The following is a 15,674-nucleotide window of genomic DNA, read 5'->3' on the forward strand; positions in this document are numbered from 1 at the left end:
TGACACAATTATATATAGTTATGGTTTTATAGACGTTAAAGGTTCTATGGGCAACATTTACGTTTAAATAAATTAAAACCCATACATTCATAAAATCTCACTACAAATGCCTTAATTACATCATCATAAATGGGAAAATTAACGATAATTTAGGGTAAAATGATCATGTCAGCTGTCTGAAATATACACTAATTACTTTTAAATGTGCCGGTGTTTATTGATTGTATACTTTCTACCTACTTTATTTTATATTGCCCCAACTTGTGAGCAATCACAGAGCTCTTGTGTATCTCGACACACCTTCTCTCGTGTCCAATGAGTGGATAATGTCTTCAGACGACAGTGAACAAAGATGCGACTCAATTAAAACTCTTTGAATAAACCTCTGTTTGCGTGTTGCTTAAATTAATTAAACTTGTATGTGTGTTTGATCTTTCTGGACATTGCAAATAGCTGGAGTTAACTGGGACTCAGTGCTATAAAAACACAGGATGCTGCCTGCTGAACGCAGCTCAAGTTATCCACAAGGTGGCAGATTTCTACTGTGATCAGAAAATAAAAATAACAGAGATTTAGGAAATAAAAATAACATAGAGATTTAGGAATTTATTTAAATGTATTAATTTAGAAAAAATAAAAATTGGGCGCAGCAGTAGGCTTTAGATATTTCCACGTCTACGTATTTTAATTAATAAAGGTTTATTATAAACCTAAAAAAGGTTTTAGGTAAATATCTAAAACCTGAGGCCTATTAAAACGTTTTGACTGTTTAAATAAGTAAATATTAAAGCTAATCAGTAAATAATTCAAGCTGCTGATTGTATAAATAGATAGTTAATGACCAGTGAATAATTAGAGAGTAGCTTTATGTTTTTGTCAGGTATCCAAAGGAGAAAGTGGAAACTGTCGGCAGCAACATCAATTTAACGGCATCAAGTCACCAAGAGTCACGACAAGACCGGAAATAAAGATTTCTAAAATAAAAGCGCGAATGATCAGTTCGCCTCAATGAGAGATGCTCAAAATCGTTTTTTTATCGGCAGTTACGGTCAATTGATACTTTTTCGCACATTTTATTATTAATGGGTTTTAAAACCATTTTACAAAAACCAATTGTCTCAACATAAAGTGTTTGGAAACATTTTCATCAAGGGTCAATGGATTCATTTTATTTTGGAATGTTTGACCGGAAGTTATTAACACGCTACGATAGTCAGACACTGCTAGATACTTTCTGCTCTCTTTTCTGCGCTCATTTTGGCAACGTTTTAGTCTCCAGGATTGAGAGCAACCAGACGGATGTCTTCAGTAAGCTTTGAGCTGCAGACTTTAAGACCTTTAAACATATTTGTGGAAACATCATGATGATCTTGAACTAAAAAAGCTGCTATTTTTTTCCACCTGCGAAAGAAGAAGACGAGAAAGAGAGTCGCGATGAACAGAGACGTTGACAAAAGCGCAAAGACTTCGCTCCGGAGCCAGAAACAACCCAAGGCGCAGCAGCAGGTTCCTGTCCAGAAAAAGAAGAAAGACCCGGCTTCAAAAGATTCCATAAGTGGCTCTCAGTCATGTCAAGGACTCTCTGAGAAGGAGGTGAAATCGGCGGGACTGCAGGGAAATCGACCGATGAAAGTGTCATCGGGTGCCACAGTGGAGTGTCCCGGCACGCAGAGGAAACTGTCGGATGCCAGCAACGCTTCCGAGGACCTGAGCAAAGACTCCGGCTGCCCGTCCGGGAAACTTTCCTCCTCAGACAGCAGCTCGGAAATATCCGACTGCCCCTCGGAGGGCAACAATAAGCGCGACTCTCCGAGCAGCGACAATGATTTAAGCTGGATAGACGGTGGAGCTTATTTGTTCCCGGACAGCGAGGGGAAAGGCGACGGGAGACCGTGCGTAAAGGTACCTGCTGGAGCGGGTCTTGGTTTGTTTAACTCTACGGGGCCGTTTCTGGATCTAATGATGGGAGAGACAACCGAAGATGTTGTCCGGGAAGTGGAAGATTTGAGATCAGAGAACGAGTATTTGAAAGTAAGTCTAATCCAGTTTGTTTTATTCATTTTTAGATTTAAATTCTATTTGCATTATATTCGTGTGGCTTAAATGTCCACATGTGTGTGGGTTGGTTTGTGTGTCGCTTCTTTGTGAGATCTATAAGAGGGCCTCAGACTCTGAACACCAGAGCAGATTTTCTTGTCAGTGTTCATTAGAGCGCAAAGGACAAGTGAGGGGAAGGTCTCGTGCAATAATCAAAGTCACGAGTGACATAAATGATCTGTGGCACCATCAGTAGCGTTTCCCTATTATATTGAAATAAAACTGCCTAATGGAAAACAAAAAAACACGTGAAAACGTTTGAAAAACAAGACTTTCAAACACAAACTAACAGCCTTTTTTATTGGTACAATTAAATGCAGGGACTCATCTGTTCGTTGCTATTTATTTAGATAATCCAGTGTATGTAATGTGAGTTGGGGAGAGTGCTGTTTTAATGTGTAAGACTTTGTAGTCACTACACTTGAGCATTATCTTGTATTTGGAGTGAGAGGAGTGAATAAGGAGTTTAAAAAGTGGGAATTAAACCAATGAGAAGGTCCAGTTGGAAGGTTTATTCTAGTTTTTGGGTATTTAAAGGTTTAAAATCGAAGCAGCAGAGATCTTTACACCATTAGAGTATAAAACATTACGACATGGTGTGACATATGACTAAATCAATAAGGAAATACAAAGAGACAGTCAACAATCAAATAGTATACAAAGAAAATTCATTCTTTAAGTCTGGAGCTTTTGCTGTCTTCCAGTGTCTTAAAATAAACTGTAATCACAAATTGGAAATGCATTTTGATGTATTTGCTAATTGAGTACAAGTTGGTTTTACTGAACCAAACCATCCACCAAGACCACAAATCTGACCCAGAATGGTTCTAACTTTAACATTCCTATAATATGTGGGGGAAAAAAAATCTGACGTTGTTGTATTTCTGTGTTGTTTGTCCCAGGATGAGGTGGAGGAGCTTCGCTGTGAGATGCTGGAAATGCGCGACATGTTCCAGGAGGAGGAGGTGTACCAGCTGCAGGAGCTGCGGCTGCAGCTGGAGCAGGCCAACAAGACCTGTCGCATCCTGCAGTACCGCCTCCGCAAGGCCGAGCGCCGCAGCATCCGAGTGGCTCAGACGGGGCAGGTGGACGGGGAGCTGGTCCGGAGTTTGGAGCACGATATCAAGGTCAGAGGTCATTACAGTTAGTCATCATGACATCTTCCGGCCTTGTTAAAGGAACAGTACATTGCTGCCAAATTGGCTTTTGGCTGAATCACTGCTATTCCGTGATTGTTTTACTCATATGCACCGAAGGACTGACAGCAGCCTGACTCACGACTGTTCACCGTGCTGTAAAATGCTTCCTGCTGTTCGTCAGGACCACAAAAATTTCATTAGTTGGAAATGTCTTCATCATGTATCCTGTTTTCTATTTCTGTTGTACCATGGTGTAATTATGTGGTGAGTTGTTCTACATAGGAAACATAAATGCACAGTAATCTTTAGCAGAATCATGGCAGGTCCATCGCTCTGTTGACTTTGTGGTGGCAGCCAGACTCCGTTTCTCTGAGCCGGGCTGCGTGTGGTGGTGTAGGATTCAGCCTCACCCTCTCACCCCCTCATACACTCATACGGTAAATTCCTGTCACAAGCATTTCCTTGTAAAGTCTATTTTACAACTCTGGGAAGGAGGTGAGATCTGGGCCAAAAGATTTTCTCGACAACAGTTTTGCCTGATTGGAGCCAGAGCTCCAGAGCCTCTTTTCGAAGTGACATTTCTTGTTGGAAAGTTGATCAAACGACTACAACAAGATGTAAAATGAGATGCAAAAGGAGACACAATACTACCACACATAGATGCAAAACGACCACCAAGAGACTGAGGGAAGCAAAATGACTACAAAGAGACATAAAATGAGACGCAAATGACCACCAAGAGATGCAAAACTACCAGAAAGAGATGCAAAAATACTACAAAGAGATGCAAAACGACCATAAGGAGAAACAAAAATTAAAATGAATCTCAAAATGACTATCAAGAGAAGTAAAACAACCACAAAGAGACAGAAAATGACAACTAAGACACGCAAAATGGCAACAAACAGACGCAAGACAAACACAAAGATCAGCAAAATGACTACAAAGAGATGTAAACAACCACTGCATCTCGTTAGGGGAACTAGTTGGTCGATATGGAAATCACATTTTATAATCCATATATTGAATTTGGCAAAGGTTTTACGCAGGATGCACTTCATAACCCAATCACAGTGCCCGGGGGTAGATACATGTTTTGGTGTGTTAGGTGAAACATACAAACTCAAAACAGACAGGATTGAACCCGAGACTTTCTTGCCATGAAGTACAGTCTCTTTGTGGTCAACCACATGAATCGACCACAAAGAGACACGCAAAATAACCACGAGAGAGGTTATGCGTCTCTTTCAATCTTTAGGTCTTACACTTATGTTGGGAGGGGGGGCTTTTGCATGTCTTTTCCCAGGGGGCTCATTCTTTTCATAATCTGTCCATGATTGGAGACACACTTACCTGCTGTTGGCTTTGTTTACAGGTTGCTAAGAGTGTGTCGCTCCGGCTGTACAACGAGCTGGAGGCCGTGCGAAAGAAGGATTCCCAGTTGGAGTGGGAAAATGAGGCGCTGCGCGAGAAGACTCAGGAACTGGAAGTGGCCAAGCAGGTGTTACAGGCTGAAGTGGAGAAAACCAGAGAGGTGCGACAATAAAGCACAACGTTTTACATTAAAGCCCCCCCTTCAGTCAAAAAAATTCATTTAGCTTACTTGCATGTTTAAGAATGAGGAAGAGTGGGTATTTTTATATACGTCTTAAATCATGTCTGTAGGAGATCCTAAATAAATCAGTTTATTGGGCAAAAGAATTCAGCCTAAATCTTGTCAGAAACATAAGCTGCTGCCACCGACACCCTTCACGAGCCTCCATCCCTCTGGTCAGGAACCCTCCTCTCCATTTCTGCTACTACACAGCTGCACCCGCCCCAGCTGTCACCCTCATCCCTCAGTCACCCTGATGTCAGCTGACACATGACCCATGTGCAGATCAATGATATAAGAGCAGGGCATGGCCAGCAGCTGCCTGGTGCCTCGGCAGGGTGAAGCCGCCCTGGTATGCTGAATCCTGAACTTCAGGCACAGCTGATATCCTCACAGAGAAAAGGGAGAGAGAGAGAGAGAGATTACTAAAATAGACCTGCATTCTCCCTTTCTGTTCCTATTAAGACAGGTTAAATCCGGATCAGCGTGTATTATGGCATTCAAAATGTTTTGTTGTGTGGCTACCACACCCTGACTGAATTTCCAGTCCACCCTCGTGCCTCGATGGCTCCAGTGATAACGGCCGTGCACTTCAGTGGCACGTGTGTTGGTTTAATCCAGGATTCAGTGCTTTTGCATGAGCTCAGTCTGGCTTCAGTGGCAGCTGCTAGTCCCTTTGATCCCAGCAGGGAAATCCACTTAGATGACCTAATCTAGGGGCACAAAACGCAGTCTAGATGGATGGGAAGGAGGATGAACATTTCAGAGACTCACATTGCAACTGGACTGCCTGTGACCCAGTATGTGGGACTTGAATGGTAATTTAATACGGTCAGGTCACAACACAGCTGCAGATGCTTGAACAATGACGGAACCATAAATGACGACTAAAACTGCGCTTATTATTTTAAAATGCAACACGAATGACAATTTTCTAGTTCAAGAAATGCAAGACGTGTATTTTCATCATGCATATTTCTTACTTTTATCTATATTTCTTACTTTTATGGTGCCAGGAAGAAGTTTACATTCCTCTCATGCTCAGACTTACAATAAATTCACACATGCAGAGGAGGGAAGGACTTGAATGTGAGAACAAGTTTGAATCAAATCACACCGTGGACTGTTATTTCATTTTAGGTATCTGTTAAAGTAGCACAAGACCATAATGTACAGTTTAAATTGTATTTTTTCAAAGAGATTTTGGGAAACCTTTCTTGCAGAGAGTTAAAAGAGAAGACGGATACCACTCTCACGTCTGAAAGTGGTATCCATCTGCTCCTTAAACTCTGAGCGTGAAATGTAGAACTGTTCCTTCATCTGTATTTGTATATTGAAGTATTCCGCTGCGCTTTAGACTTCAGCAAGATTTCTTTACAGTCTCACAATCTTGGAAGGCAGTAGCGATGCTCAGATTGCAGTTGTATCCCCAGCGAACAGCTCGGAGACACTGTGCCCATTTACGCACGAGGAACAGCAGCCTAACTCCATTCAATTCTTTCAGAAGCTAAAAGTTAAGTTCTGTTTTTCTCTGTCAAGTTCATACAGTTTTGTAGTTTTGCTGCTTAAATGTCCCACGATATTTGCTGCAGTGAACATTACTGCACAGATGGAAACGTATACAATTATTCAAAGCAGCCTCTCTAATCATTGAAGTAAACCCTTAAAATAAAACACTAATACATCAAAAGCCTACAGTACATCATGTAAAATGCAACATAGCCTACAGGGACTGGTAGAGGGGGAGTGAAATGTAAATGCTGGTCTCTAAATCACATACGTATTGCACTCTTCACAAACCTCTTGGCCGTGTTTCTATCCCTCAGAGCACTCTGAAGAAGAAGAGCATCCGATCATCAGCCAGTCGAGCTGAGAAGAGGCTCTCTCAGCAGATTGAGGTGTGATATGTTTGATAATCACATCTGATTTAAATTTGTGGCGGCACCAATGAAACATTGCATATTGCAACCTATATGTACCTATCGTCCCCGGAAAGATATTCACTGTTGTTTGTTTGCTTAAAGGATGACAGTGCAGACCTCAGGTGCCAACTCCACTTTGCCAAAGAGGAATTAGCTCTCATGTGCAAGAAGCTCACCAAGTTGGTATCAGAGAGCGAGGGCATGCGCGAGGAGCTGGCCAAATACCACTCAGCCTACGGCGACATAGACTCAATCCAATCGCCGCCGGGCAAACAAAACTCCGCCCACGCCAGGGAGGCGGGGGTCAAAGTTCACCTCAAACTGGTGGAAGAGGAGGCCATGCTCCTGAGCCGGCGAATCGTTGAACTGGAGGTGGAGAACCGTGGGCTGCGAGCAGAAATGTGCGACTTGAGAGAGAAAATGGGAAGAGGAGGAGGTGAAGAGGAGGAAGAAGAGTATCGGGATGTGTTGGCGGAAGATCTGTCAGCTTCCACACCGGTGACGGACAGAGAGAGAAATCTTAAAATAGGATGCACATTGTTCGAGCAGGGTCAGGACAAGGAAGCAGAGAAAGGTAAGAGTGATGCTGAGACTTCGTCACAGGCTGATGGGATGATTACTGCCCGTCATATCACTCGAGAGGGTCCTGTGGGTGGTGACTGGGACCCTTCAGACAGTCATGAGAGTGATAACAACAAAAAACCCGACAGAGGTCTCAAAGGCATGACGGTGACAGACTGTGAAACTCTTCTAGCTCTCAGAGATCATTCCAGCATTTTGAGTTCAGCAATCCAGCTCCTGACGACGCCACCAAAGAATGGCCACAGCGTATCTACCTCATGTGCTTTTACCTCTCCGACAGAGGTGGACGTGAATGACAAGGCACGTAAGATATTGCCACCTTCAAATGAGGCTTTGGAGCTTGTACAGGCCATGCTGTTGGCTTTCATTGGGAGAGCGGAGACGCTCCTAACAGGAGAAGATTTTGTCAAACTCTCCGTTCACAAGGACGGACACGTTTGGGATTCCTGCACTTTCTCCCTTCTCTCTGGAGACTGTACAGATCTTAACCTCCAAGAGTCACCAAGTAAGCAGGAGTGTGTAGAAGACCTACGCACCTCAGAGGTTAAGGAGAGAGAAAAACAAATGAGACAAACGACTTTGTTTCAATCGGACCTCATTCACAGCTGCAGGGACCCAAAAATGCGACTGTGCTTGCAGGTTCTCGGGATCCTCCATCAGTGGTGTCAAGTTAAAGGACCCGGGCTGGAGGGAAAAGAGGTAAAATTAAATAAGATACTTAAATCAACAAATTGTGTCTGTTTATTTCAAAATAAATTATATATAAATATACTTTTTATACATCTTCATTTTTTGATTCAGGGTAAAGACAAAACCATGTATGCGCTGTGGGGGTTGTTGCAAGACCTTGGTGCAGAGCTCCGGGATGAGCAGATTGAATTCAACAGTGAGGCCAAGGGTGCGCAGGGCAAGGACGCTGAGGTAAGAATCGTGTTAACCCTTCAGGCATGTGTCTCTCCTGCTGTGTGAAGTCCTGCTGATGATCTGGCTCCCGGGCCACACGTCCTCCTGACACTCAGTTCAACGGGCATCGTGAAAAGATTCATGCCAGAGTATCTCGGCTAATCTCCTGTAGGGGCTGCAGCCAAACAGGACATGTTCAAATCTGCTGCATGAAAACACTCAACTGATTCTCTGCATTGTCCGGACCTGGTGCGTGAATATAACGTAACGGCTCCTTAAATGTTGTTTCCAGCTGCTTGGTCAAATGCAAATAGAAAGCTTTAATGCTCCAAAGTAATAACCACTGAACTGTTGGTGTTTTCTTCGCACAGCATGACTCAAGATCTGCTTTGAAGGGCCGGATTTATTTCTTCAATGGTGTTTTTCCTCCTTATTCCACTGGCTAGACTGTAATCCCTCCTTTCCTCTAAGGCACATTTAATACGCATGAGTGCCAAATAGGGGCTGTCGTTTAATGTAATTGAACCCAAACTTAATGGTTCACGGTGTTATGATGTCAATACACAATATTCTAATCCTCACAATACAAACTAAATGATGTGAACGCTCGCAAGTCGTAAACTGGAATCTTTCCAATTTCCACCATCAATCCCACATGACATGAACACTGCATGATGTTTAGTCACACCATATTAGTTTAGCATGTTAGCATGCTAAGGTTGGCCAAGTAGCACTCAACACAAAGTACAGTTGATGCTGATAGGAAAGACATTAGTTTAGCAGGTGTGTGGCCATAAACAAAAGCATTGAACAAATTGAAATTTTGACCTGATGGGGATGCTAGTTGAGACTCAGAGGAACATCGAGGTACCATTAAAGTCTGTACAAAATTTAATTTCAATCCATCCAATACTTGAGATATCTGAGTGGACCATAGTTGCGGCTCTACAGGAAAATATTTTACAAGTTCAGTCACCATTATTTGGCTGGTCTGTGTTTGTCTCCCTTTGCTCAGTGTGGCGCCAATGGTGTGTTTGATGATGGAGCTGACAGGTGAGTGTTTAGCGTTCACATCCGAACCATTTTGTTCTTGAGGTCACTGGGGTTATAATACATTCATTGGCTGTTTTCACAGAATGAGCAGCTCAAAAGCAAAAAGACTTCGGCGACAGTTGTCTCCACGCGGCGGTAAGAGAAAGAACTGGTGCTATCTGAGCCAGGAGGCTGCCCAGCTGGACCGAGAGGACCCCGTTAAGACGTGGGACCATCTAATCATGCCGCTTAGCTTCCCTGATCTCGACTTTGAGCGGATGTCCAGGGAGAGGAGCCACACTGCCCCGGAGAAATCTGCCTTCCGCATCTACTACAGCCCCCCGTCAGCTCGCAGAGTCCAGCTGGCTCAGCTGAAGCAAAGCCCCGTCACAGACAAACAGTCTGTCAACTCGGGCTCTCCGTGGTGCACGTCGCCGACCTCCTTCTCTCCGCTCCGTCTCGGCTCATCTGCTAACCTCAGTGACGACATGAAGGAAATGACGGCCAGCTGGAGGCAGACGGTTCAGGGCAGTTCACAGGAGAAGAGAGGGAGATCCCAGCGGTGGGTGGACGTGGCCTGTTCAGGTACTCAGACCCAGATGAAGCCACAGATGGTGAGTGTTGGTCTGCAGACAGACGGGTCAGTCACTGTGAGAAGCAGTCCATCCCGGGTCCTGAGCACCTCCCTGGTCTCCGCCCGCCTACACCACATCTCCACCTCACTGGACGGGGGACCAGGCAGAGTCGAGAAGGCCAGAGCCTCCACCTCCTCCCCTAAATTTTACCGGAGACACTCCGTATCCGGTGCATCCTCTCCCCCCTCATCCACCAATTTGAGCACCTCCTCCTCCTCATCTTCATCCACCTCCAGGGATCGAGCATTGTGGAACCAGAACCACCAAAGCCACACCGGCCTCACATGGAATCGACAAACCAGTAGCAGATCCTGTCCAGGACTGAACCACAACTCTCTGAGCAGCGCCAAGTCTCCCAGCAAACCTGGAGGCGCCAACCGTTACGGCATGGTCACAGAGTTCCTGCGCAGGGTGAGCGGCCGGGCAGAGAAACCGGCACCGGGGTCAGGGCCGAAGACAAAGAACGGTCCGAAGAACCTGGAACGTGTTCCAACGAGGCCCCCCGCCGCACCGCTGCACAGGAACGACAGCGTGACGAGGATCGTCAACCAGAGGTTCATGAAGCAGCGAGAGGAGAAGGGGGGCAGTCTGAACAACGGTGTCCGACACAGCTTGAGTACCGTCACGGCAGAGGTGAGTGTAACAAACAAAATGTCTGATATCTGACAAAACACACCTGCTGCTGAGTTAACATCTATTTACTCTGACCAGGATGGAAACTATGACCACAGCTCCAGCAGCACCCTGACCTTCTGCTTTGCTCGGCCATCTCGCTCCACCCAGAGACAAACGTCAAACCAGAACAAACTCCACCGACACAGATACTCGCCTCCCTCGAGTACGGCTGCAGACTCCAACTGTGAGTGAACGGGCAGAGAAACAGCAGCTATTATTGATACTTCTGGACAGCTGAGAGCGGTCAGAGCGACAGGGAAGGGAATTTAAAATGTAATCTTCAAATGTAATTCCTGCTGTTTAACTGGGAGAACTAGTGAACTGTATGTAGGATTTTTAAGTTTTCCAACTCAGTCATTGTGTTTTCTTTTGGTGCAATGTATAACCCTTATCTCCTTTAACACATGGGCTCAATATGGATTTCAAATACAAGAAACTACAATGTTGCTCAGCTTAATTCCTATTTACAACTTTAAACTTGATTAAATTGTACACTGTAAATTACCTTTATATTATCTTTGTAGTATTTTGTAGAGAATAACCTTGTTTTATTGAATAAAGATCTAAGATCTCAATAACAGGATGTATTGAGATCATTTCATCTGCTTTACATCTATGTCTTGGCGTCACAGTCACACCTCACCCTGAAATCTGCAGGAACTTGTTTACTCTGCAGTAATCAGCTGCTTCAGGAGGGAAGCTGCAGGCGGTTGTGTCACATGCTCAAAAAAAGAAAAAGTAAAAGCTAAGTAGTTAATAAGATTTCCTCGCCTGTCAGTAGTGTGATCCATCTCCTCTCTCTCTCTGTGTGTGTGTGTGTGTGTGTGTGTGTGTGTGTGTGTGTGTGTGTGTGTGTGTGTGTGTGTGTGTGTGTGTGTGTCTGTGTGTGTGTGTGTGTGTGCGTGTGTGTGTGTGTGTGTGTGTGTGTGTGTGTGTGTGTGTGTGTGTGTGACTTTCACTGTCTCTGAAAACCTGCAGCCAGCACATGAAAGTTTTGTTTTGTGACATGCCTAGATATTAAACATCAATCGGTTTTTTTGGAGCTGAAATATTTTGTCTCCTCTCACTGGCGGCTGTGGTCAAGGAATGCAGGACTTGAAACAGAGTACGTTTACACTGTAGTATTACTACTCTCTGTATACTTCTTGTGATACGTTGCAGTACTGTATCCTACCTGAAGGGGCGCTACAGCTGCAGCTCTGCCCTTTATGTCAGCTGTGTTCCAAAGCCGGAAGTGCTTCTCTGCTCTCCGATATCTACGCTTCAGATGAGGTGACAGTCAGTTAGATTCATGTTGAATCAGCTGTTAAATGGAGTCTGTCTTCTTGAGGTTTGATTCTTTTGACTTCGCGGCTGATGGCCGGTTTCAGGCCGGTCTGAAGGGTTTGAACACGTGTGACAGTAGCAGAGAGGAAACCAAACATCTGGACCTGAAGCTCTTCTTTTATAACAGGTACATGGATGTGGCATCTGTGACTGTATTAAAGTACATTTACTCAAACACAGTACTTAAGTACACACTTGAGGTAGGCCCACGTGTAAGTGACCACGTGATACTTTTATTTTACACTACATTACGGTTTCTCCACTTAAATTGCATTTATTTGCCTCTGAGCTGTAGTGGAGTAGAAGTATGAAGTTGCAGAACATGGAAATACCTAATGTATAAGTACCTCAAACATTGTAACTGTACTGTGTTATATGTTGTGATCTTGATGAGGAACTTAATGTTACAATACCACAGAGAATGACGCCGTGTCTGTCATTTCCAGGTTTGTGGAGCCCATCGACCGGACTGGCTACAAACAGTGGAGCTCTGCTTCTCCTCGTGTGACTCCAATGGACGGTGGTGTTGAGCAGCTGGAGCAGCAGACACTTTCAGACTCTGAAATCAGTGAGAACCAGATGGCAGAAACATCTGCAGAGACAGAGGTCAAGCCGCTTTCCTTTGCGGAGGTGATGCGACTAGTTCAGGAGGGAAAGGAAGTGCCCGGAGCAGCAAAACCTGACATAACACCAACCAACCAGAGTCCCACTCCTTCTCACATGGAGAGGAGACTGAAACCCTGGGAGACATCACCAAAGTGACCTTTTACTGTGAGATAAAAATGTATATATTTTAATAAAAATTATGAAAAAAATATACCATATGACATGTTATTATAACTAGGACTGAGGTTTGAAAAGTAAAGCAGGAACAAGCGCTGAAAAATAATTGGATGAGCAGAACTCATTCAAAACACTCCACAGGTCACGTCCAGTCACAACCAGTCGCATGCTTAACGTAAATATGAGAGAATTTAACCCAAACTATTCTGTTTACCTTCAATTGTCCTTTCTTACTCGGGTGACTGTGGAGAGTCTGACGGTTCACATTAAGTTTAATAAGCTTCCAGTGGTGGAATGTAACCAAGTACATCTTGAGGTACTTCTACTTCACAATTTTATGCTACTTTATTATTCTGCTCTACAACGTCTGAGACAAATATTGTGTTTTTACTCTACATTTATAAACTACTTTAGTTGTTAGTTAATTTGCAGATTCAGATTTTTTATTTTAATAAAAATTAACATATTGTTAAAGGGGTACTACGGCCATTTTCAAAATTCATACAGTACACTTCTGTAATCTAGTTTAGGTTTAGGGTGTAATAATAGGCTAGAGTCAAAGATGGCTGCTACTCCGCCTCGAGGAATGTGAGTATTGATATGACTTGGAGGAGTTGATTCATTTAGGCTGACATATTCATCGTTACTCAGCCAGGTTTCAGTAAGACAAAATAAATCAATATGATTATCTGATATTAGCTCATTTACTAGTAGAGCTTTCGATGACAAAGATCTGATATTTAAGAGTCCACATTTAATTATCCTATTGTGTTGTACTGTTGTGGTAGTTTTAACTTGGATTAAGTTATTTTGTTTAACTCCTCGATCGTTTATTTTTGATTTAATTAATTTAAGTGGCCGTGGGGCAGACACAGTCTCTATGTGGTTTTGCGTGAGTAACTGCTCTAATGGAAGCTCAGAGGAGTGTGTAAGACTGCAACTCTGCTTCCTGGTCTGATCTCTGGGTTGTCATGGACCAGGTCCATACAGAAACTGGGTCAGATTTGCAGAGATGAGATCTGCTCCGTCCAAAGTGGGATGAATGCCGTCCCTCCTAAGCAAACCAGGTTTTCCCCAGAAAGTGTCCCAGTTGTCTACGAAGCCCACATTGTTTGCTGGGCACCACCAAGACAGCCAGCGGTGGAACGATGACATGCGGCTAAACATTTCATCATTGGTCAGATTCGGGAGGGGGCCAGAGAAAACTACTCTCTTCCACCACCACAAACTACTGTATATATATTGCAGCACTGTGAAAAACAATGTTGACCTCTTGTGGTGGAATAAAGGTGCTTTCAGTCATAACCTCAGATACAGTCTATAGTATAACATAACATGTATAAAATGATACAAAGAAGCAGAAATTATGAAGCTCAGATTTTATTTCAGTCAGCTGATGTAGCACCAAGCTCCAGATGAACTGCAGTTCCTAATTATCTACATTTAAGTTGGACTAAACTACATGAATATAATGATTCAGTTTTTTTTTTTTACCCAAAGGGGTACCAGGGCACTTGATCCTGAATTTATGTATTTAATGAATCACCTCAAAGCAATAAAACTAGTCAAAATGATAAAAAAAGGAGAAAACAACAATATCCGCCCATAAAAACATGTAGCACTGGTTCAGTTCACGCCTTGAGTATAAAATCACAAAGGCCATTTGTTTTTTTCACCAAAGAAAAACACTTTACTCCTCGTACATCTCTTTGTCATTTCACTGAAACAAGTAAACATTCAACACGCAGCATAACAACAACCTACAAGACAAAAAAACAGTTTTTGCAGGTGCCAATTAAAGGCAGAGGTAAAACTAAATCAAAAAACATGCAAAGTTAGCACTGTTGGTGTAGCACCATCAGGAATCAAAAGTCCCAAAACAATCAATGAGGTAAAGGTGTCTGTCCATCGAGCATGTCTGCGTGTAACTGCACAACAAGCAGTGAACAGATGCAGAACAGTGACGTGTGGTCAACCACCAGGAGACGAACAGTGACTCAAACCCAAAAACAGCACCAACATCTTCACTTTTCAGTCAAGCAAACATGATCCATTCAAACAAAACAACAACGCAGGTGAGCGTTAGATCGTCACACCTGAACAGTACTGTCGATGTTTTAAGAGTTATAAAAGCTGTCATTTAAAGAAAGATCAACCTTAAGAAATCAAAAGCACAGATATGACACGCATGCAAACGAACAGTTTATGTCTCACTGAGATTAAAAGGACGACAGTGGTTTTTGTGTGCACGCTACATTTAAATTACTGCGGTTAACAAAATGTGTTAAAAAGTTCTTACTTTGATGATGGCAGTAAATAACGATTGCATTCGTTGCTGGATAATCTGCAGATTGATTTCTTGATTAATCGATAAAACATCACAATGCAATACCATCAATTGTCTTGTTTTTGTCCAACGAACGGTTCAAAATCTCAAAATATTAGGACCACAAATAATTTGTTTCATAATTATCATTCTGAAGAATATTTAGTCCGAATAGTTTAATACTTGTTTGGTTTATGAATTGTCTAAAGTCCAAGATGACAAAGACGGTGATGAAACACAAAGCAGGTTATGTGATACACGTGAGGGCCGACTGTCTTCACCAAGCTCAAGGCTCGCTGCTTTGTTTAAAGTTTAAAAGACATTTTTAAAACAACGGTGCTCTGCCTTTTTAAAAGCCGTGACACTTGGTCACTAGGTCTCCCTGTTGGGGATGGAGAAAGGCTCAAATGTGTCTACTAGACTGCTGAATGCTTATTATTTAAAATGATGGTATTGATGATTCCCCCTTTCGGTTATTTGAAGTAGGCGCTGGTTTCTAATATTTCTTTTCATAATTTCTAAACATTTTCTCTAATTCTCTAAAAAAAAACTTTTTTTATGACATTTTATTATTTATTTTTCATTATTTTTAGTTAGTTATTCTTTCATAACATTTGAATAATTATTTTTTACAGTTCCCCCTCTCCATTAGGGCTGTTT

At 43.0% G+C, this 15,674-nt stretch overlaps 1 protein-coding gene across 1 annotated transcript; it reads left to right on the forward strand.

Moving 5' to 3' along the window:
• Nucleotides 1-1,434: 1,434 nt before the first annotated feature.
• On the forward strand, nt 1,435-11,054 carry LOC306780724 (uncharacterized protein; the record flags this gene model as incomplete). Its single annotated transcript, XM_079273159.1, has 9 exons — nt 1,435-2,031; nt 3,000-3,224; nt 4,612-4,770; nt 6,657-6,728; nt 6,855-8,033; nt 8,136-8,255; nt 9,253-9,290; nt 9,373-10,537; nt 10,616-11,054. The coding sequence occupies 9 exons, from the start codon at nt 1,435-1,437 to the stop codon at nt 10,769-10,771; spliced, it is 3,711 nt and encodes a 1,236-aa protein (XP_079129285.1). The 3' UTR covers nt 10,772-11,054.
• Nucleotides 11,055-15,674: the final 4,620 nt, after the last annotated feature.

Source organism: Melanostigma gelatinosum, assembly GCF_949748355.1.
Source record: "Melanostigma gelatinosum genome assembly, chromosome: 8".
Lineage (NCBI taxonomy): Eukaryota > Metazoa > Chordata > Actinopteri > Perciformes > Zoarcidae > Melanostigma > Melanostigma gelatinosum.